This window comes from Drosophila elegans, unplaced genomic scaffold (assembly GCF_018152505.1).
Source record: "Drosophila elegans isolate 14027-0461.03 unplaced genomic scaffold, ASM1815250v1 contig_520, whole genome shotgun sequence".
Lineage (NCBI taxonomy): Eukaryota > Metazoa > Arthropoda > Insecta > Diptera > Drosophilidae > Drosophila > Drosophila elegans.
In genome coordinates, this window is record NW_024545903.1 from 2,163,662 (window position 1) to 2,186,653 (window position 22,992).

A 22,992-nucleotide genomic window follows, 5' to 3' on the forward strand; every position below is an offset into this window, starting at 1 on the left:
GGTGGTGGACCACAGCCATCTAAGGACATTGATGGCCACATCCACGAGTCTGAGCCTGATGGCATGGCTAAATGACACTTGCCGCCCATCTATCTGCCACTCACTTGAGACAGTCGTGAGAAGATGGACATTTGCTCATACAATCCTGGCGAGGAGGTGGACCAAGTACATAGCTATAGTGAAAAAAAAATCTAAATATCGATACTAAGAGTTTCTTATTTTATGTTGCTCTTTGATACCTTTAAATATATATTAACAAACGTTAAATAAAATTTTTCGTATAAGTCACATATGGAATTAGATAAACGGGCGTGGTAAATTTTTCTATGTTGTGGATATATCATATGTAATGTATTCATAATGTAAGTTTGTTCTCTGTGTCCCATCGGGTGTATTTATGAAACATTATGCATTATTTATACTATTCCGTCGCAGCTTTAAAGCCTTGAACTGAGAACATTAAGAGCAGCTGACCTTTGACCGACTTAATCCGCAGATCACTAGTGGCACTTGTCCGTCGGAATCCATTCGCAGGACACTCGAGCAGATCCTGTCGCATAAAAGCTGGCTCTAATTGAAAGGGAATTTCCTGCAAATGTGTCCCTAATTAATGTTACAACGTTTGTTGCTAAAAGTTTCGACTTTTGTTGGCCAAAAACAGGCAATTAGAGGGCCGGCTGTTGGTGGTCTGGGCCTTAAACAACCCAATAAACAAGCTAATGAACATCAAACGGGTCTTGTGAACGACAAACTCGAGACCAACGAAGGCGACCATTTGCCAGTTGACACTTGGCCACAATTCACTTCCTCTTTTTACACTTTTTCCCTTTCTGCATCTTTAATTAAGTTATGCACACTGTTTTAATTGCTCAATACACGCGGAATTGTGAGGGCGGACAGCGTGGTGTGGGTGTCCCTCATTCCCACCTCATTCTCTAATGCAATTTTCATGTTGCATGTTGCATATAAAAGCAGCCAACGCACCGCATCGCCAAGAGAAATGTGTTTATTTATGCTATGTGATGCTCGTCTTGCAGTTGGAACCTTGCCACATGTGCGTCGTCCCATAAATATTACGCATACGCAGCATTGGCGGCAGGTTGGCCACAACCGCTAACCTGGTTTACCCAGACAAAGCAGGGACCCAATTTATCATTAGAATTGCATTAGGGTCTGCATTTGCCTTGGTAAATAGACAAAATTCCCGCCCACAAAAGTTGCGGAGTTCAATGGCATGTATTTGAAGGGGGTTTCACTGTCGCCCGTTGTCCTTTTTGTTTTGGTTTCATTTTAGATTAGATTCTTATAACCTTGCAGAGGGAACTAAAATTTTAGTCAGAACGCACAGAAAGAGACATTTTCGACATTTCTCTATAAAGTATATATATTCTTGGTAAACATCACTAGCAGAGTCGATCTAGCCGTGTCCGTCTGCCTGTCAGACTGTCCATCTGTCCGCACGTCCGTTTCTAGTTTTAACGAGTATCGCACGACTATACCATAAAGCTCCCTAAAGAAAAATTTGAAATAAAATAATAAAAATGGAAATTTCGCTGTGAATAATTTTTGTTTTCTTATTCTTCAAGACATAGTGATAGTTAGATATTTCAAAATTACGGGTTTAATTAATAAAGATTATTAGAAACGGACGACTACAGCATAAAAATCGCATTGAAATAATCAACAAAAAAGTAAATAACAATTTTGTAACTTCGCTCATTTAACATTTTTTTTAACATTCTTTCAGATATAGAAATGGTATATTTATTAGAATTACGCTTTTATTTTTATTAAAATCAGACGAGTTCCAAGGGTATATAAGCTTTGGCTTGCCGAAGTTCGCTTCTTTTCTTGTTTTGTTTTATACTATTATTTAGGAAAGGTAATAATCTTATCACCGTCTTGTCTTGAGTAAATAATCCTACCTGTGATTTTCACTGAATTTCGTAGATCGATTTTAGTAGATCGTGAAGGGCCTATAAATTATAATTAAAATATAGGACCCAAAAAACCAAGAGATAATGTTTTGCTATTTAGTTAGTATTTGTATCTGTATCTTTAAAAGATTGGAAAGGCCTTGAGTTATTTGGTCTCAGGTAGTTTATGGTTTAATTAAAACGAAAAATTGTAAATAAGTTTATAAACACCTATATATCAAGGGTAGGTAGTAATAGTAATAATAAAAAGGTCAGTGCAGAAACAAAGTGAAATATTTTTCCGAAAAAGGGTGCTCAAATCACTTGCAGCTTTAATTATTTGCTACTTGTAATTTAAATAAGCTTCAAAACAATTTGCAACTTTTCAGTTAGCGAAAAGTTTGGATGCTGCCCCCCAAATTGCCCCGTAGATTTTGTCTGTTTGTCAGTGTCGGCGGGACACGCCCCGAAAATTGTTTTAATTGCAATTACCGATGCCACACGGCCTGTGGCAGAGTCGTTGCCTTCTGGAGACGTGCCCAGGGGCTTCAGCTTAAAATGAAATTTAATGACATTTTGATTTGCGGCTGTCAACACTTTTGGCCAAGATGCCAAGATGTCAAGTGCCAAGTGGTGGTGACAGGCGACTTCCGGCGCGATAATAAATGGCGGGCGTACGGGCGTACGTGTGTGATGTGATGCGATGTGTCAATAGCGCGACGCGTTAACAAATATATTTTTTTGCGGGCCGAGAAGTTTGTGGGTCGGCTTAATGTTGCCGTTAATGGCAACAAGTGTCTGACAAGAGCTTGAGCATGAACTTGGCAATTTGCGACTGATTAATGGGGGGCCAGGGAACTCAACTCCTTTGGCGTTATCTAAAAAGCATATCGATGTTCGCCGCACAGCGATGCCGCAAATCATATTCAAAAGCGGCCCGCATCGGAAGTGGCCACCAACAGGTGTCGCTCGCTGTGTTCGTGCCTGGTAATTTATGGCCTACATGCTGGCTGCAGCATCCCATCCCGCTGGGAAAGGGACAAGCCCATGCTGCAATTGATTAATGTCAGCGTTGCAAATTAAGCCAAGCGAACCCACTATGCCCCTTGACTCCCCTCACTTTCTTGTCTTTTGTCAGAAGCGGCACACGTGTTAGCCACCTTGAAGTGGATCCGACTGGATGCGGATATGTGTGATGCTTCATTAGCGCCGACAGCGGTACAAAGGAGCTTCTGCCATCTGGTGGCTCTGTGGTGACGTGAACTGTCACCGGCAGCAGGAAACGAGGAGGAAAAGGTAGCAGAGGAAGCGGAGGAAGCTCAGCGAACAACCAAAAAGCCAGCAGGTGGGCCAAAAAACACTGGCCTGTCATCAGCAGCCAAACGAGACAGCGGCAGCGGCCTCACAGAGAAACTATTTTCCCCACTCGCTCTGCGACTGGCTAAAGCCGCTGGAAAAGCTGCTCCAATAATTTCTTTGGCTAACGATCTTTGTTACGGGGCCCACGACTAAATGCCGGCGCAAGAATGCAACCCGAGCCTTATCTCAGTGCACTGGGGCAAACTTTGCTTGATTACTTTCTTACTTACTAAGCCAGTTTAAGAAGCATTACCAGAGAAAGGCATTTTCCGAACGAAATCTGCGATTTTAGATTTCATTATTTAGTAATAAACGTTGTTAATATTTTTTTAAATACTTGGCCGTTAGTCAAGACCAGCTTACACATAAACTTTTGTTATTTTTAGATTACTGTAAATTAAAAATGGGTTATTTCTTTTGTATGAATTATTTAACTGAAATATATTTAACAACAGATAAAATGGTGTTTAAATTGTAGAAAATTTACAAAGGAAATGCAAACAATAAAGTAAAATAGTTATTCAGAATGAATTTATTTTAATTAACGATTTGGCTATTAAGAATGTCAGTCAGGCTTTAAATGCTCAATAACACATTTTTTCTGCCTGTAAATTTATTTATTGCCTAACAAAAAAAAATTTAATGCTACACCACGATTTTAATTTACTCTGACATTTTAAAGTTTTTGCAATCTTAATTCAAGAGTTTGATTAAGTTGTACATGAAATATAGATCCTGACACTCTAGTGAATTACCGATTTTATATGAGATGTTTCTCATATGTTTGTCTTAAGTAATAGCATTTATTTCTGAGAGAAACGATTTAAATTGAATGATGCATGAAAATAGATAATTAAGAACGTGAACTCTCTTATTTAGATGCCAATTTTTGTGGCAGTGTGTGTGGGGGGAAAATCACGATTCTTCCTGTAGCCGGGCACCCAGGAATGGTCATGACAACGAGGCCTCGGCTATCTGGCTATCTGGCTAACTGGCATCAGCAGATGCTGCTCCGCTGCTGGCCAATTTGAGATGTTTAGCCAGCAGACAAATAAGTTGATGTTGATTGTTTTTGCCTGACTGCGGCACGTAAACGATACTGACAGTCCATGGGCCGGGATCCATCTGGCCAGGCGAAACTTAATTTCTACATTTGCCGGCAGATAAAGCGCAGAGTGGGTAAACTGGTAGCCGCACAGTGGGGCAAACGAGTGAAGTTGGCAGTCGGCCAAGACGCAGAGCACGCATCTCTTCCATTAGACGCTTTTAGAGATTGTTAAATTCCAATTAACAACTTTTTCTGCCGATTGCCAGGGCTTCTTGGCCTGGAAGCTGCCTTTTAAGGCAACTCTGTAGCTCCAGGTTCCCTGAGAGCGAGAACAAGTTGTTTTGGCCAACGTTAATTGAACCCGCACACATTGTGGGCCATGTAAGCGGCGGTCGGTCGGTCGGCCGGTCGCTTAAGTTGTATAGTTTGTTTGTTTTTGGCCCATACTTGCTGTGTGAGTCACGTCGACGCGATGTTCCTGCATTGTAATGTTTTATGGAGTCCGATTCCCATAACCATTTGTTTTAATTTTCCTGCATTTGCCTGCGGACAGTTTGGCCTTAACAATGACGTTGGCCGTGCGATCTCATCGTCGTTTGATCATCGTGCCCACTTTGCGACTGGCCGCACGCGGGGTAATGAAAATTAATTGAAAAATTGATTGAAATTGTGCACTGAGCAGTTCAATCAGCGCCAGCATTTTGTTATTGTTTAGACCTGTCCGTAATTCTTTTTTCCGTTTTTTTTTTTTTTAGCTGTTGCTGTCGAGAAAAACTCGTGCGTTGGAAAATTGCGATTCCTGTGTTTGGTGAACCAAAATAGCTCAAAATTGCAATTAATTTGGAAAATGCTTAATACAATAAACACTAATGATGCTCAAATCCATATCCGACTGCCTGTTATGTAACCGCGCTGTTGAAATTGTTGGACAGCGCATTAATTTGGCAGCCGGCTAAATAGGATGTATCAATCAATGGACCAAAGCCACAAATGATGGGAAATTGATAACAAATAGGGGAATTGCAATTCACTTATTTTTGGGGGAGCTCCGGCTTTATCAGAAATGAATGGATATCCATTTTGTTTACATGAACGCAATCATCACATATACCATTAATAATTCGCTTTTATAAAAGAGAAACCAAATAGCATTACTAACACTACTTATAATGGCAAAGTGTTAAGGCTTTCAAAAACACATTTAATGGCTAAATAAATAATTTGTTCTCCATTGCCATTTTTATTAGGCATAAGAATGTTAATGTTTTATACGGCTTAACAAGGCTATATTTAGAATGGTATACGAATTTGAATATTTATTTTCATATGATATGAAGCTTTCCAGACCTATTTGATCAAGATTCTCTAAACAGTTTTGTATTCATTGATTATATTTGTTGAAATCGTTGTTGCATTTAATGGGTTTTTAATTGTTAAAATTTTTGTTGTTGTTTTCAAGTTCTGCTTGCAGTTATAGCAGTAGGTAATTTTGGTTTATGGCATTTATTTAGACTCATTACTACTTGCTTTATCTGTTTTCTATTTGCTGCAGTACGAAATACACTTCCTAAGCAACTTACTCAAGAGCTGTGATTTATACCTCTCGAGAGTCATCCATTCACTGGAAGCTCACTATTGCATTGGACTACTATGCAAACGTATATTATCTCTGACAATATTTACTTATTAGCCACTGCATTTCGCTCACGTGGACATAAGCAAACTGATGGAAAAAAGAAAAACAAAACCGAATAAAGAGTAATATATTTTTTCTAAATGCATTTTCTGGTCCAAAATATTCCCTGCATTCCCATCTGAGAGATAGCGCTTCCTCGGAATTTATTGTTTAGAGTAAAAGCTAATGCAAACCCACGCCAACGTGGTTGTACCGCATATAAGCCCATGTATCTTGGTCCGGTATCTATGACATCTACGCTGCAGTACGGGCGCCACGTAAACGGCTAATGGAAAATGCTAACATCAAATAGCGAATTTAGCCGGTGGCAAATTGTTTGCTTTAGGCCGCCAGGCTCAACTTGTAACAGTGACAAATGACGGCAGATATATCATGATCATCGCACAATAATGATAGTGTCGCGTCGTGCTGTGAAATCATCGACTATTGCAGATTGCCGTTTGCAGATTTCCAACTTGAGCGTACGCTCAACAATTAAAGACATTTCGAACAGATCTCAAGATTTATGGCTTTACAACGTGCGTCAGCATGAAGCTGGAAATCAAAAATCAAACGAATGAAGAGAAATGCTGCTCCGTTGATTTATGCAGCTGCTGCCCGGGATTCGGAAGCCAAACAAAAGCCAATTCACACTTTGAATAGATGGGCCCAAACTAAATCCTTTGAGCGTTTTTCCCAATCAGGTATTTGCATAATGGCCACCCATAGGGAGCATATCTTAAATGTTTCACTCATTTTTTTGGCTCTTACTTAACAAAAGACTCAAGCACATGTTCGGGTTCCATTTTTATCAAATTGCTCAGCAACTTAAAGGTCTGGGCTCATAAAATCAATCATCAATCATTAAACCAAGAAAATCACAAAATAAATCCAATGGATTCCACATAGATTGTCTTGATTCAAAATAGTATTTTTAAAAGTGTCTCAGAACTTTTAAATTTTTTTGAGAATATTATATAAACATGATTTCCTTTTTTAAATCTGAAGAAATAATTAATTGTCGTTTTAAATTCCCTTTAAATTAAATAAGCAAATTTTAGGCTGGCCAAAATATATACATGGCTTATTGACAAAACTATACATATTTGGCCGCTAATTTGGAATTGTGTCTTGTTTTGAAATTCAGTAATAATATTCTCGAAAAGGCTTAATTGTCCCGAATTTGAATTAAGAAGTTTTAAAAAAGGTTTCCAGTGCAACTAATTTTGTGCGAAATTTGGAAACAATTACTTTTTATAAATTGTACTTTGCAATATTGGCTAAAAATGTTTACTGATTCGTTAAGTCCTTTTGAATTTGCTTTACTTTACCATAAATATACAAATTTTATGTTATAAAATTGTCAAATAGTTATGAATGCATGAAAATTTAAAAAATATTCGGAGACAAAAGCGCCTGAAAATGCATGCCAGAGCACAGGCCTCATAACTTCCGGTTCCCAGCAACGGCATGTGTGAGTTTTGAAATATTTCTCCCATTGTGAGTTGGCTTACCGTGAAGGAGAAGGAGGCTCGCACAAGGAATTCCTCCTAGGCAGCCCGCCGCATATCCTGCGGCAATGCAGTGCTCGGCTCCTGACTTTTCCTGGCTTTTCTCCTAGCCCGGGATTCCGCTGCAGCCAAGTGCCGCTCGTTGACGTTGCCGGCAGTTAATTGAATTAGTTGTTAATTTATGGCTATGTTTTCACTGGGAATTTTGTGAATGTGCGCGGGGTGCGGACGGCAGGGGAAGGGGCAGGCGGAGCTATGCCAAGGACTCCGGCTGCCTTTTGTGACACCGGCGGCGTCGGAGACTGGGACTTGACTTGATTAAACGCCTGCCACTTAAATTGGCCTTTAAGCGACGCACTCGGGCACTCCACTCCAGCGTGCGGAAACCGATGACAATGACAATGGCTTCGACAAAATAATAATAAAAGAATAAGTAGAGCACACACACTTTTCAATGGTTGGGGGAAAAACTTTTTATTGTACACCCATTTGGGTTTAATGAGCGATTCGCGCACACGCTTCGAAAAAGGCTTTGAAAGTCGTTTTTTGAACCGGCTCGGATGCGCGAGGAGCGTTCCGAATCCGCGGCAGTTGGACGGCAACTGAAATTCGCATGCCACACGGCTCGCAGCCGGCGTGGCTGCTGCTATTGCTGCTGCTGCTGCGGTCGTGTTGCTGCAACATTGCGAGTTGCTCGAGTTAGCTCGGCTTCTTATCACTGTGCACTATGGGCAGATAGCAAATATTTGTACGCATTCTTCTCTAAGTTGAGGAAGATTTATCTTAATTACTGCTTGGCGTTAAATAGAACTGAAAAACAATACGTTTTTACTGAGACCTTTTTTAATCTAAAAATAAACTCATGCAGTTGTAGTTTTACAAACTGTGATTCCTTATTTTGTACCTTGTACCTAAATACATATATTAATTATGTTAAATCCATAAATATAAAATACTGCTTAGTATTTATCTCAATTGAAAAAAATAAAATGAAAAATTCAAAATGTAGAAATAATTTTGGGGATATTATTTATGAATAATTTTTTTTTATTTGTTTCTAATAATTGTTTAAAATTGTTTTTGTATTCTTAGAACATTGTTTATTTTTTAGTAAAAGTAGTAGTTTCCAAGTTATATTTTACATTTTATCAAAACTATTTTGCAAAATATTTTTTTTTGAGGAAAACTATTGGTCTTGTGACCATAGTGCAGTGAATCCCAGCAAGAGGTTTTCCGAGCTTTCGCAGAGCTTTCCATGGCAACTATATGGGCAATAAATTGGACACCGGGTACTTTTTGTTGCGCGCAACTTGTTGCGCTGCCTTTGAAGAGACTGATAAGGAGAAATGTTTCAATTGGATCGAATTCAAAAGCGGCTTATTAGACTCTGCCGTTTATGATAATTATAATTGGGCGCCGCTCATAAAACCCGAGTTTTATAATCGCTTTCAACAGCCAAATTCTAATCTTAACTTGGACTATCAGTAGTGAACATTTTTGAAAAGGGGGTACGCCGTCATAGTGATCTTTTTGTAAACACTTGTTGATAGTCTGAAGTTATAAAAGTTTTTTGAAAGCATTTCAAAAAATGTTTATAGGTACTCAGCTTGGGTTCTGTCTTTGCTAATCTGAAATAATTCAACCTTTCAAAGCCTTAAAAGCCCACACAAACTTTTCGGAAATGTTTAAAAGCTTAAAGGATGTAAAATCCCAAGCTTTAAGGAACGCTTGATCTTAATTGTTTGCTTCCCTTATTTAGATTAACTTATTCGTTATGTTGTAAAACATATACAATATATTATATTTTGCCACATTTGTTTGTGTTTCTATTTACGTTACTTTTTTTTACAATTTTACTTGAGTTACCACTTACAATACTTCTTAAGTACTAATAACTTTGTGATTCACTTAATAGTTTTCAACATGATAGATGACTTTTAAGGAATGTCGATTTACCTCACATAACTTACAGGCGTTTAGATAAAGTTTAGCCAAGATTGGAATCTGATAAATATGTGAACGAACCACTTGATAGATAGTCTCACACGCTGTTTGAACACCCAGATAGGCTGACTTCTTGAGATAATATATTGCTTGTCTGGTAATTGTCACAGACAAATGTTGACACCTCCGCTGTTCTGATAAGTCCGCAATTATCTGTAATTGATAGTGCAAGCGATGGGAATAGAAAACGAAAGCTCAAAAGACCCATACGATTGTATGTGCCAAATCAGTTCCCCGAGTGGATCTCTTTGATAGCTCACCGCTAAAGCTTGGTCAAACAACTCGCAAATCTTTCTATTAAAGCTCATTTTAATAACCACTTCTTTGTTTAGTTTACATTATCAAAGAGTTTTTAACCGCTTAAGACACAACGTAGGTGAAAGCAAAGCCAGCCTCATTCTGCCTGTAGATGTCGTCGCTGTTGAAGAGGACCATCAAAGGACCGGGATTGTTGCCTGAATAAAAGAAGGTTGTAAAATTATTAGAAGGTAACATTTTACAAAAAAATCAATTATTTAACTTTCTTGCTAATTTTAGAATTTATTAGAAATAAACTCTTCTCTCAATGTTTAAATTAAAAATCTAAAAGAAAGTTTCAAAAAAAGCTTCCGAAATTTGTTAGCTAGTGTTAACTGAGCTTTACCACCCACAAAAGCTCTGACAAACTTACTTGTTATGACCACATCCTTCTTGATGGAGCCACAGAAGTAGGTGGCGTGCTTGTGACTGTCCTCGAAGGTGGCCTGTGGCACCATCAGGAAATCGGCATCCAGATCGTTGGTACTATCGCTGCTATAGCAGTTCTCATCGGTCATCATAGTAGTGGCCGAGACCACATCGCCCACGTTGAAGTCATAGGCGCGAATTCTGTTTGGAAAAATATAAATTATATTGTTGTAAATGTATAGAACAAAAAACAAGTTATGTTACTCACCTAAGACCGGTAGTGTCTGCATCGCGACGGAAGCAGATGGCATAGTTCATGCGGGATGGATAGATGCCGTTGCCGTCGTTGTAGTTGAAGGACTTGACGGCACCCTTGGACTGGGGGAAGTATTGCAGGCAGCCGGGCGGGGCCACAAAGAAGCCGTCCTTGATGGTGCTGGCACGACCCTCGATGGTGGGCTCCTCCTCCTCCAGATCCAGCGAGCGCACAGAGGCTCCGGCAGGGCACTCCAGCTGGGTCACGGTCATCTCCCAGTAGGGCGTGGGCATATCAGAGGCTCCAGCACGGTCGGCCAGACTAAAGACCAGATCCACAACGGACTCTCCATCGGTGGCATTCAGGGGCACATAGATGTGCTGCCAAACCTCCGTGCCGCACAGCCTAATTCCATTGACCTCGAAATAGTCCCGAGAGCACTTGGCATAGGTCAAGCCCGATCCTTCGGATTGCAGAGTGGGCTGGGCCAAGGTCATGGCCCAGTCAATGCGCAACTGGCAGACATACTTGCTGTACGCCTTCACATGGTACTCGCACTCCCGCGGAGGACTCGCCGGATTCACCAGTTTGATGTTCTTCGAGGAGGTAGTGCCTCCGCAGTTGGGCGTGGCCACCGACGCGGCTTCAATGGCCGAAGCCGCCACCAGAAGTAACAGGGTGCGTGCAATGTAGTTCCTCATCGTTCTGAGTCTCCGAAATGGTCAGTCGTTGGCTTTTTATGGCCGTCGGCTATCTCATCTGTCGCCCCAATCGCGCCCAATTGTCCAGGTGTCAGCGACCATGATCGATTGGTTTTATCGCTCCGCTGGCCCAAGGGGGCACCTGCAGTCTTAAGGCAGAATCGCAAACATTTGGATTCCCTCTATTGATACACTCAAATAAAAACTCGCCCTGGATTTCAGAAAGTTTACCGTAAATTTAAAACGCCATAAAACAAAATATTTGTTCTAGTTTTTAGGAAAATTTAAAATTGATGGTCAAAAAGCTTTTTGAAGAAGCTTTTTATTTTTTCTAAGACTAAACGCGATTTTTATTAGTTTAAGTCGAAATCGCACTTGTTTTTAGAAAATTCTATGACATTTTTTTTTGTTTTTGTACAAGTTCCAAGATAAAATTTGTTTTCTTATCTTAACTTACCCTATTTTTCGTTATTTGATTGATATTTTATTAAACTAGTGGCTAAAACCGTTCCAAAAAATCGTTTAAATAGATTTTTATTCTGGGTGTAGTAAACAGCTCTATCAGCAACTTTGTTGATAAAAAACTCTAATCTTATTCTAAAAATAACTTTGAAATAATAAGATGAAAATGCCCAATTTAAATTAATACACTGTGGTGTCTAAAAAGAATTGTCTAAAAAAATATTACTTGGTCAATGCTTACACTTATCTTATTATATTTTATTAAAAGATCGTCCTTGTTGAATACAAATAATTAACATATTTGAGAGCAGTACATAAAACTATTTTAAGTTAATACAAAAATTAAAATATATGGTACTTTGCGAACTATTGGAAATTTTGTATAGTAAATTTAATTATATTTAAAGCAAACCATATACTATATTTGTTATTCCTTATCGCGACTAAAGTCGCCTGCAAGAATGCAAAAGCAAAACAAAACTTCTAATTTAATCCCAATAAAACCCTGTGACTAGCGATAAGTTTAATGTGCAGTCGGCGCTCTTATCAGTTAAACATTCAACTATCTTGACAAAAATCAATTGATTGTCATTGTGCTTTTTATTAAACAGTATTACTTTAAAAACAGAACCCTTTGCTGGGGCTGCGTTTATCGAAGTGGTTGCCCCATTCGTGTTGTGCAATTCGACTCTAATTGGGGTCTTGTCATATTCACACACCCACCACTATTTGTTGCCCCTTTTCACTTTTTGACATCATCATCACTATCGATCGTCATCTTCATTTATGGCGATGATAATGAGATAGCCAGCTAGTACGCTTCGCGACACCCAGAAATGCCTTCTCGATGCCCAGAAATGTGAGCAAACATAACCCAGTTTTGACGGATCTAATATCGGAGCAATGGACACTTCGTCGAGGTTCAATGACTTGATCGAGCGGCTATGGGCAAACAAGTTAAAAGGCGCAACTAGCTCGGTTTGAATATTCATGCCGGTAAGTGACAAACCGTCTGAGCTTCTACCAAATATTGACACGCTCTTGCTTCTAACACGAAAATCTCATCACCGCATCGCTGCCAGCGCCGCTGTATCTTTCGGATTCTCCGGCCCTAGAAGAGCTATAAAAGCGAACCGACCCCCAAAAGATCCACACAGTCGATGTGAAAGTGCGTGGGTGAAGAAGACAAGAACCAAGAACCTAAACCTGAGTAAAACCGAGGATTATGATTGGATATACGCCGCTGTTTGTACTGGGATTTCTGGCCTTTGCGCAGGCGCAAACGCTGAATGACACAAGTCGAGTGGGAGTTGACGTCCAGGAGCCCGTTCTGTGGCGCCAGGGAAGGCGTAGGAGTGTCCTGGCGGACAGCTGCCAAACCAACAGCGGCACAACCGGCACCTGCCTCACCCGCTTCAAGTGCATGCGGCAATCGGGCACCGTCAATGGATATTGTGGCACCTACGGCGTCTGCTGTGAAAGTGAGTCAATGAAAGTGATACAAAAATGGAAAGTGGGTCAATAATAATTCTACTTTCCTTCAAGAAATTTATAACTTTTATTGAACTTAGATATCATATTATTTGGTTGATCCGGGGGAAAATGTATTGTTAGATTGGCAAGCAATTATTATAACATTTCAATGTTTTATTATAGCATTTTGATTAGTTAACATAAGGTGAGAAATTTCATTAAAACATAAAATTACATAATAAATTTAATAATTTCACAAGTGACACAAAAATTTAAATTTCTATAAGTTTTCTCATAATTTGTCAATATCGGCTATACGTAAGGGATATATTATTAATTAAATAAAGGATTAAATTTGTTCAAAAGCCAAAAAACTGTTTACGTTTTCCTTGCTTATGATCTTTACCATACAGATGTAAAATCAAGCTCAAGTTTATAAACAAAATTTTATAATTCCCGTTGTTTGGTAAAAAGTGTTTAAATAAATTAATTGATTATTAGTTCCTTGATAGTAAACTTATTATTTCTCCACTCGTATAGCTAATATTCAAGTGGGCTCCTCTACACGCCAGAAGAGAACGATTATCAGGAATCCTGGTACATTGTCCAGCGATTTGAACACCTACACCATCGAGGCTTTTAGCAGCAACGTCCAGCAGTTGCGTATCGACTTCGAGCAGTTCGTGTTGCAGCAGCCCACGGAAACGAACGGAGTGCTGGAGTGCCAGGACTATTTCGAGGCGGGTGGCTTCAAGTTGTGTGGCGTGAACGATGGCCAGCACCTGTACTTGCCCTTCAATGCGGCTGCTGGTGTGGATCAGGTGACCCTCACATTTGCAGTGACCTCCAGGGGAACTGCGCCCGTCTGGAGACTGATTGTGACCCAGCTGGAGGGGCCGCCGATGAACAGCAGGCGGCGATCCAGCACTTCTGCCGGCCTTGGGACATCCACTAATTCCCTGCAGGATCTGCGCGACATATTTGCCTCCCATCACGCCGACTATGAGCTGCTGGCTCCGCCGGGCTGCCAGCAATACTACACCGATCTAACGGGCACCATTCGCAGCTTCAACTTCCAGACTTCAGTTACCAGCAACTATATGCCCGATCTGAGCTATAATATCTGCATTAAGTCAACAGGCAGCGCCAACATGATTGAGTGAGTAAAGTGCATAAAACTTGAACTAAATCCACAAACTCTGTACATTTAGTCTTTTTTTTTATGTAAAAAGAAAATGTTCCCCAAGAACCTTAAAACAGCGAGCCATAACATATTTTTAAACTGTTTATTCTTTTTTATTTAAATTTTGTGTAGCTTGTTTTTTGTCCTAAATTTTTAAAGTAAATGTTATTCATACGTGATGGTTTTTTTGATTAATTATTCGATGTCGGGGTAGAAATATTTATTCTCTAAAAAGCATTTTTAAGTAATTTTATTTTATTTAAATTAAATAGTTCATATTTAAAAAAGTTCATATTTAAACACATAAGCCCGAAAGGTTAATTAGTACATGTGTAAAAAGAATTCTTTTAATTATCTTAATAACTCTTTCTTCTCTATCTGGATTAATGAAAACCACTTAACAGATACTCCTTCAGCAAGTTCTCGATGTCGGTGCAGTCGGACACTGGGGAGGGGTACGACGAGTTCTGCCACGCCACTGTCCACACGGCCGGCAGGCAGGAGGACTATTTGATGATACCGCAGGGCATTCTGGCCAAGAACATGGCCTACCAGCCCACCTACTACTGCGGCACCAACAACAACCTGCTGGTCTATGGTGAGTGGTTAAAGTGAAGGGAAAGGGGAATGGGAGGTTGAATTTCCCGTTGAAAACCGCTTGATATGTGGCTTCCATATTGCAGCCTCACCGCCCTATTTGATGCACTTCTCCAGCGATGAGCTCACCTTGAATCCGGACGTGGAGACGGGCTTCAGTATGACTTACCGACTGAGGAACTCGCTCCTCTAATCGCTCGTTCATCATTCTCAACTATTTTTGGATAGTTTCTTGCCTAGGATTTAATAAACTCGAATGTCTTTAAGCTTCAGTGTTTGGTATTCAGTTAATGAGCTTGTCAAATCGAGGGGATTATGACAATTTAGGGGTTGGGCAGCGAAAGCACATACAATCAAACGCCCACGCAAAAAGTTGGACAAACGCATTAAGGAGCTTGTGCGGTCAGCGACACGATTATCCTTTTAGTTCCGTAATTAGTGTGATTAAAGTCAAGAGCTCCGAGGCCCGATGGGGTGCCAATACCCCTTAAATAGCTATACAGCCAAGAGAGAACAGTGGCAAACAAATAGAAATGTATAAAATGCGCCATTGGCAGCTTTGAGAGCTTGGAACCGAACCGAGTCGGAAGCACACAGACCCCTTTCCCTGGGCCTTTCACTTTGACAAGGTGCTAGATTTGGAAGCCCGCTAATTGACGGCCAGCGCATTCTTCCAGCGATCATGGCTCATTTAGCAGCGCCGGCTCCCAGAATCACTCTCGCCCACACTCACTCCAATCGCAACTCGCAGTGTAAATTGTTAAATAAGCCAATCAGGCACATGCCCAATCCCAACGGTCAATATTAGTGATTGGTTCGGGGGAGTCTCTTTATGGCTGGATTAGCGGACTCGCACCTGCTGTGGGCAGCCCTATTAAGTGGGGTCCAGGTGAGAAGTTCCCTAACAAGCCCAGAGTACCCCATCTTAAATGGTTACACAAAAAGAGCGGGAGTAGTAAATAAATAAACACCTAGGTATTCAAGAGAAAATCAAGCAACATGTGTGCTTATAAGTACGACACTCCTAAAATGGTTGCCAAAAATTTTGAACCTATTTAAGTGATTTAATTGCGTAACAAAATAGTCTTATTTCGTATGTTTGAATGGCTACCCAATAAATAATTAAGAATCATACATTTAAACAAAGCAAAGTAATGGGGCTGAAAACTAATAAAAAATAAAAATGTTGCAGAACAATATTATTATTATAATTAAATTTCTCGCAAAAAAATTGACCGTTTGTTTAATTATTTATTACAACTTTTAATATTCATTTTAGCTTTAATAGTTAAATATTAATTATAATTCATTAATTTTAATCTGCACCTATGTATATTTCTGCTGTATAATTTATACAATTGTATAGCTTTGTGTAGCTTTAAGTTAAAGTTAAACTTTGATCAGTTTAATGTTTATTTATTTTTTTGCCATGCAAATTAAAGTTATAAATGAAATGTGGCCTCGCTATATCTTTGTTTCTGTCAAATGTACTATAATTTTAAAAAGTTCATAAAAGAGGTGTTACTACATGAAACGTTTTAGAAAGAATCACTTATATCTTAAACTGTACAATCTCCTTAACAAAAGAGCACCTAAGTGTCGTTGTGCTTCTTTTCATTTGTATATGTAACTTTTTTTTTTTAGGTGGCAAACAACAAGCCATAAAGCAAAGTTCCCTTGGAATGGCTTGCAGCGGCTTTCCCAGGTACAAACTGCTAAATGTTGCTCATAAATTAACGCCAAACTAAACTGCTGGTGGGTGGTGTGAGAAGGGAGTTTGGCCAGGAGCCCCCAAGGTGGCTAAGGCTAAATGCTGTGAGTGGCAAAAGATCGACGACAGCAAGCAACTGGCAACGCGTCGCAGCTGCAGTGAAAATAACGAAAATGCATTTTAAAACCCCCAAAAGCAAACGAGCCGAAAAGGGAAGGCCGAGGCGAAGGACCCAGCGAGGAAAAACCGGGAAAAATAAGGAAAAACACAAGGGGCGAGCTGAAGGAAAAGAGCAGCGTTTCACTGGACTGGACATTCTCTTTCCCTCTCATTCGCTCGGCGTGTCTGGGTGTTTAAGTAATGATTTTGCAAAATATGCGCAAAAGTGCCAACACCAACACCCGGCAATATGGTGCCCTAAATGGAGTGTAACCGGAAGTGCGAATAGCGTGCAGCTGGGACGACCAGTTGACCAAGATAAGATGCCGCCTCAATTCGGGCTTAAAGCCCTTAAAGCCACCGCGCATTGATGGCTAATAAGCAAAAAGGAAAACTCGGACACACGAATGCAAGCCAATTTGTCATGGTCAACAGGGGTGTGAAAATGCATGCCAAAGTGGTTCACAGAGAGCTACAGTTTTTGGTCCGCGAAAGTGCAAATGGAAATTGTAACAGACCATGTAAGGTGCACTGAGAGAAAACATAAAATCTTAGCAGACAGAGAAAGAATATCACATTTTAGCAGCGAAGAAAAGATTATCAAGGAACTTTAGGTCTGCTCTTTGGATTTTGAAAAGTCAAAGTCATTGTCTTTATTGCATATAATTTCGTCTAAAGAACTTTGGAGGTGTTTTCAAGTTAAATATTTTTAATTAAAACTGAAATAATGATATCTTAAACATACATTCGAACTTACATAGCACAGACCTCAACACTAAACCATTCAATCTATACATTTTAGTTCACCTCTAATTTTACTTTTTGTTGCTAATAACACTTGTTTGGCGTTAAGAGCGTTCAAGGAGTATTAAGAATTTAAAAACCATGAGAAATTTGAAATCATTTTTAAATCAAAAAATTTAAGGTCTCCAAAATTGCACTTGCAAATGCAAAACCAATACAGATATTAGGAAACATGCAGAGTTTTCTCAAATTAAAGGACATTTTTGGATTTCTTTAAAATTTTTAAGTCTCTAAAAATTAAAAAAAAATTCTGCTATAAAAATGTGACCCATTTTGATGATAATTTCACCGTGTATGTTGTCTCTTTCCATGCCCTGCTACCCCTCTCATTCTCGTGGAGCTGTTGTTGTCTTATCAACACATTGCCGCCAATATGGAGGCTCATGAAATGAAACGTAAATATTGAAGTTGTCCTTTGTGGCGGGCGGTCCTGTATTGAGCGCCGCCCACCGAAATGTCCTGATCCCATAACGTTTCTAAAGACAAAAACTGTAAAATCGAGATACAATTGCAATGCAGAGTGCGGGAAAGAGAAGCGAATGAGGGGCGGAGAGGGAGACGGCAGAGCAACCACTCACGTGTGCGCTGTGTACGAATTTTTGTTGATTTTCATGGCATATTTTACACTGGCTGTAAATACACACGCGTACGTGTGTGCGAGGGTGCAGCAAGAAATAAAATTGAAATGAAATATGCAAACATGAAAAATATGCGCCAGCCCGAAAATATGCTACGAAAAAATTGCCAGTTCACAGAGAAGCGCCAACGCACACACACGCACAGCTGCAGATCCAGATGCACACACACCCACACGAGTACACTCACTCATGCACCCACACACTTGCACTGGCTACTCGGCTGCGATTTATTGCATTATCAATAAAGTGAATAAATTTTGAGGTTATTGTGGCGTGATAACGGCAATTTTTGTACTTGTTCTTGTTTCTCCGGCATTCCAACGTTCGCATGTGTGTGTGTGTGTGTGTGGAAGGAGCGTAACTGTGTGTGTGGAAGGGGGCGTCCTGGAATGGTAATACTGTGTAAATGGCGCTGTTAATTAAAAAATCACACCCGTCCGTATCGTCGTTGCCAACAATTAACTGATTAAATGCTTAAGCCGCTCGGCTTAAAGTCTTCCCATTCAAATTGAACAGATATAGTAGGGATTTGGCCAAAGGTTCTCGAATGCAAAACAGTTTACTTGAATGGACAATGGAAAGAACAATGGACCACTCTTACATCCTTAAGTTGCCAATAAAATTCACACACTCTTACTAAATGCCTCGATTACATAAGACAAGCAATCTGTCGAAAATAGCCTTTCTGTTAATAAATCAAATATATTTGGAACACATAAATTTAAATCGATTTCTACTGTGATTAATTTCTGATTTATTGTTCCTACAAATCGTTTTGTTTGCGTCTTCAAGTGTTTCTGGGCGACTTTTGCTATTTTTTAAATCAATAATAAACAATATCAAGTAACTGGCGGCTTTTTCAGCAATTATTAAGAAAATATAATTAACAATAATATACAGTTTTACAACGAAAATATGTTTTTTTATAAAAATAATGTATTTTCTATAAAAATCTATCATCTCAAAACTAGATTTGGTTGTATCACCAAAACGAGTTTTTATCGTAGTATGTTTTCTTAAATCATTTCATGGAATTTTGTTAATTAGTCAACCATACAATTTCTCCCCTTAGTTGGCAAATTGTTGTTTAATTATCGACTTACAGTCTGCTCCAAGAACTTGCGATCAAAGGCTTCGTGTGCCATTACGGCAATGGTACGGGTATCTGAACATCGCTACGGTCATCTATTGTTATGCCCGCCACGACTTCTTCTTCATTGTTTACATTCCCACAGACCCCAAAATGTGAGAATGAGTCAGGGAGGCCCCACTCTTCTTATTGGCCAGCTAATTCATGCGGAGATGCAAATCCAAATTCAAAACCAAATCCAAAACCAAATTCAAATCCAAAATCCCGGTTTAAGTCTGGGAGCCTGAGTTTCAGTCCGTATGCAAATCGAGTCGGCGACACGGTAACTGTTTGAACTATGAATTTCTCGCCGTTTGTGTTTATGGAAATTTCGGGAATTATGCAAAACGCTGCTGACTCACACACACACACACCCACACCCATACAACCATACACCCACACACACCCATTTGTATTCTAACACCTTTTGTGTGTGGGTGGGTGTTTGTGTGGCCATTGTTAGCCTCTTCTATATGAGTTATAATATGTTAATCGCTACCGTTTGCCTGTTTGCATATTGAATAATTGCCGTTATGTGTGGGCGGTTTGGGCCTTTGTTTGCTGATGGTCAATAGGTTCCATTAAGGAAAAATTGGCGTACACATCAAACTGTCAACAGATCAAACAACGGCGGCACTGCTGCTGCGCCACACTCAACATTAGCTATTCGATGATCTGGTGAAAGGGATTTCGCCGCGGGGCGTTTCACACTGATGATGACAACAAAGTGGGCGCATAAAGGGGTAACCCAACCCCAACCCAACAGCCACCCTGCAAATGAGCGAGACGAGCAACGTTTTAATAAATTTGTAAACAGATTTGTTAATTTCAGCATAAAATTTTGATGAGAATTCAGCCATATTGTGCCCGGTGCTCTCCTGGAGAAAGCTTCTTCTATCTCTTTCTGTGGATGTGTGTGTGTGAGTGTGCGTGCGATGGTGTTAAGTATGCGTGTTCAACACAAATAACGATAAAAACACAAAGTTAACTGCAGGCAGACAGTAACTGGGAAAAACACCTGAAGAAAGTACATTAGACTTTCTATTAGCCTTTTACTTTTGTAGAAGTTTCATAACTTTTTCTATTTAAAGAGTCAAATAGTAGGAAAGGATTTTCATATATTTTTCAAGATTAAAATAATGAAACAAAGATTAAAGGATTTTACACTGAATAATTTTTTTCGTAATAACGTTAGCTTTTAATCGGATTTTCGGAATACGGGATTGCTTAAAACCCTATGTAGCTCTTGTTACTTCAAAGAACGTACATTTTTTTAAATTTTATAATTAAATAATTTCTAGAAATATTGTATTTTTAAATAAAAATAAAATAATATATTATATAAAAGAAATAAATAAGAAGTAAAAATATAACAACTATTTAATTTTAATCATATCGTTTAATCATTTTATCGTACCGATAAAATTTCTTATAAATTAGCATAATTTTTTTTCTGTGCAGGAACAAGCGAACATTGAGCCGGATTTTTAAGGCAGGCAAGTGAATCTCCCGCCGCAAAGTGTGTGTGTGTGTGCGTGTGTATCTTTTAAGCACAGCATCACCATCACCATCAGCAGGAGCAGCAGCAACAACAATGTGAGGAAAAGGCGTAAGAATTTAATGAAAATCATCAACAAAGTGGAGGCCATTACGGGGCGGGTCTGGGAATTGGGGGCGTTTTGGGGGCTGGAGGCTGGAAATGTAACCAAGTTTATGATGAGCCACGAAAATTAAGACTACAAATGTTTGTTTGGCTTAAATGAGTTTTCCTCTGCTTGGCGACAGGTTGTTTTTGTTTTTCTTGGCCTGAAAATAAAAATAAAAATAAAAGTCGCTTGTTGTTGTCCTGCCGGCATGTTGTGTTTTTTTGTGGAAAGTTTAAATGCCACCGAGACAGTTTACATAATGAATGAACAGGGGATGGTGGTGGGCTTTTTATGGCCATGTTAATTATTAGACAGAATTTGAAATGAGATTTCAGCCGAAATGGTCAGCAAATGTTGGTTGGCGTTGGCCGTCAGCCGGTCGCAACGATTCCCCATAATCATAAGCGTAATGGCCATGGCCAAAACAGTGTCAATGATGCCCGAAAAGTTGGCGCAATGGAGCACGAAACTAATAAGGATAATGCGCGGGTCCTTCCGCCGACATTTCGAGGAGCGGAAGCGTGAGACATCAGCAAAAAATAAATTCCGCCCAGCTTCTAATTGCATTGCAACCGTTTTCGTGTCGCTTCTGCCGCTGTGGCTGCAATTATCGCGAGTGTGCGAAAAACTGCTGCATTCAGTGGTCGGTTGGGTGGTTGGCTGGTTGGGTGGCTTTGGTGGTGCGTGTGGGTGGTGCACCATAAAAATGCTGCCTCATCTGCCTTTGGCTTCCGCCAGTGCAAAGTGCCACAAAAGCAAACGCATAAAACGCGACATAGCTTTCGACAAACATTTTCAGTGTTATGAGGAGCTTTCAACAGATGCGAATGATATTTGGCTTCGGTTTATTCGAATTTTTTCAGTCAGCAACCCAGCCCACAACTGTAATTGTAATGAAACCATGCAAAGATTATCGCAAAACCATATATGACTATGGAAATTCGCTTAGGTTTTCACGCAAGCTTGGGCGTGTTCAAAAGTATGTACATTTAAACAATCTTAAATCATATTTGAATAAAAGGAAGCTGGAAATAATCAACTTAACTTTGCTATCGTTAAAAACCAATTGGTTACTTAATTTGTACTTGTCTATTGATTCTAGCACCCGATTAAAAAAAAACAGAAAGTTTAGTTAAAAGTATAAGTATTGATTCAATAATTAAAAACATATACTTTTTGTTTCATTTTTATCCTGAAGACTCTTGTTTTTAAGCCACATAAGATTTATTTATATGCTTTCGTGGTATTAATTTAATACTCATCTCATTGAGAAATTTGTTATACCCAATAGTTTAAAATTCATGTAACAATAGTTTATTTTCCCCGTTTTCAGAACGTAATGTTATATTATTTACCGGCTTAATTTGTTTTAAATCACATTTTTAACTAACTTACCCTGTATTAATAAAAGAAAATCAATTTCCGTTTATTCAAATTATGAAACACATTTTTTCAGCTAATTAAAGAGCGAGTTTCACTTTTTTCCATTTTATTCAATTTTAACGTTGGTTTCCTTTTCAGCGCTCTCCTATTTTTTTGGCGCATAAAACCGCATAATGTGATATTTTTCTGCCACACATTTTTTGCTCTGCCTGAATGTAGGCAACACAATTTAAATAAATTCGAGCTAATTTGTAAAAAGTTTGTTTGGCCTCGCGCTTGCCTTTGCTATCGCTTTTTTACGATTTAAATATGCCGGGCTATTAAATTTACTTTTTGGGGGTCGGACCCGAGTTGACAGTTCCGCACGCCTCATTTCAATTTGTTTCGTGCTGTTGGCTTGTTAGCCGCCCGCTGGCGTGTCCTTGGTGCTTGGTGCTTGGTCCTTGGCCCTTAACCCCTGGTCGCCCTTGGCCACAAGCTTGCGCTTAGCTATACATCAATGGTGGGCAGCCAAGAGAAAAGCGTCGACAGCGACTGTCAGCGTCAGTGTTGTCACAATAATCACATACTAAACAAACAACAAAAATATTGCTTACTTTTTAAAAATCTATAGCTACTATGTCGATCTATCAAAAATTTTTTTAATTTAAATTTGGTTGCTTCCAACATGT

The 22,992-nt window shown here is 39.4% G+C and overlaps 3 protein-coding genes across 3 annotated transcripts in view; 1 reads left to right on the plus strand and 2 right to left on the minus strand.

The window, feature by feature from the left end:
• Nucleotides 1-8,102, minus strand: part of LOC108149116 (calcitonin gene-related peptide type 1 receptor) — a 30,421-nt gene extending 22,319 nt beyond the window's left edge. The window contains exon 1 of the mRNA XM_017276517.2: nucleotides 7,513-8,102. The gene's annotated coding sequence lies outside the window, so the exon portion shown is untranslated. The remainder of the gene's footprint in view (nucleotides 1-7,512) is intronic.
• A 1,702-nt stretch (nucleotides 8,103-9,804) lies between these two features.
• Nucleotides 9,805-11,159, minus strand: LOC108149044. The gene is made up of 3 exons (XM_017276388.2): nucleotides 10,448-11,159; nucleotides 10,184-10,380; nucleotides 9,805-9,968 (listed from the first exon to the last, which is right to left on the minus strand). The coding sequence occupies exons 1-3, from the start codon at nucleotides 11,134-11,136 to the stop codon at nucleotides 9,874-9,876; spliced, it is 981 nt and encodes a 326-aa protein (XP_017131877.1). The 5' UTR covers nucleotides 11,137-11,159; the 3' UTR covers nucleotides 9,805-9,873.
• A 1,582-nt stretch (nucleotides 11,160-12,741) lies between these two features.
• LOC108149053 lies at nucleotides 12,742-15,117 on the plus strand. Its single transcript, XM_017276399.1, has 4 exons — nucleotides 12,742-13,079; nucleotides 13,612-14,230; nucleotides 14,659-14,852; nucleotides 14,938-15,117. Exons 1-4 carry the CDS (start codon nucleotides 12,824-12,826, stop codon nucleotides 15,042-15,044), a joined length of 1,176 nt encoding a protein of 391 aa, XP_017131888.1. The 5' UTR covers nucleotides 12,742-12,823; the 3' UTR covers nucleotides 15,045-15,117.
• Nucleotides 15,118-22,992: the final 7,875 nt, after the last annotated feature.

Excerpts from the sequence above, each read along its gene's own strand:
- LOC108149044 (XM_017276388.2), bottom strand. The coding sequence starts at position 11,136 with ATGAGGAACTACATTGCACGCACCCTGTTACTTCTGGTGGCGGCTTCG. Across the intron at positions 10,381-10,447 it reads GCAGACACTACCGGTCTTAG|AATTCGCGCCTATGACTTCA; the intron begins GTGAGTAACATA and ends TTTTCCAAACAG. Across the intron at positions 9,969-10,183 it reads GAAGGATGTGGTCATAACAA|GCAACAATCCCGGTCCTTTG; the intron begins GTAAGTTTGTCA and ends TCTTTTATTCAG.
- LOC108149053 (XM_017276399.1), top strand. The coding sequence starts at position 12,824 with ATGATTGGATATACGCCGCTGTTTGTACTGGGATTTCTGGCCTTTGCG. Across the intron at positions 13,080-13,611 it reads CTACGGCGTCTGCTGTGAAA|CTAATATTCAAGTGGGCTCC; the intron begins GTGAGTCAATGA and ends CCACTCGTATAG. Across the intron at positions 14,231-14,658 it reads GGCAGCGCCAACATGATTGA|ATACTCCTTCAGCAAGTTCT; the intron begins GTGAGTAAAGTG and ends ACCACTTAACAG.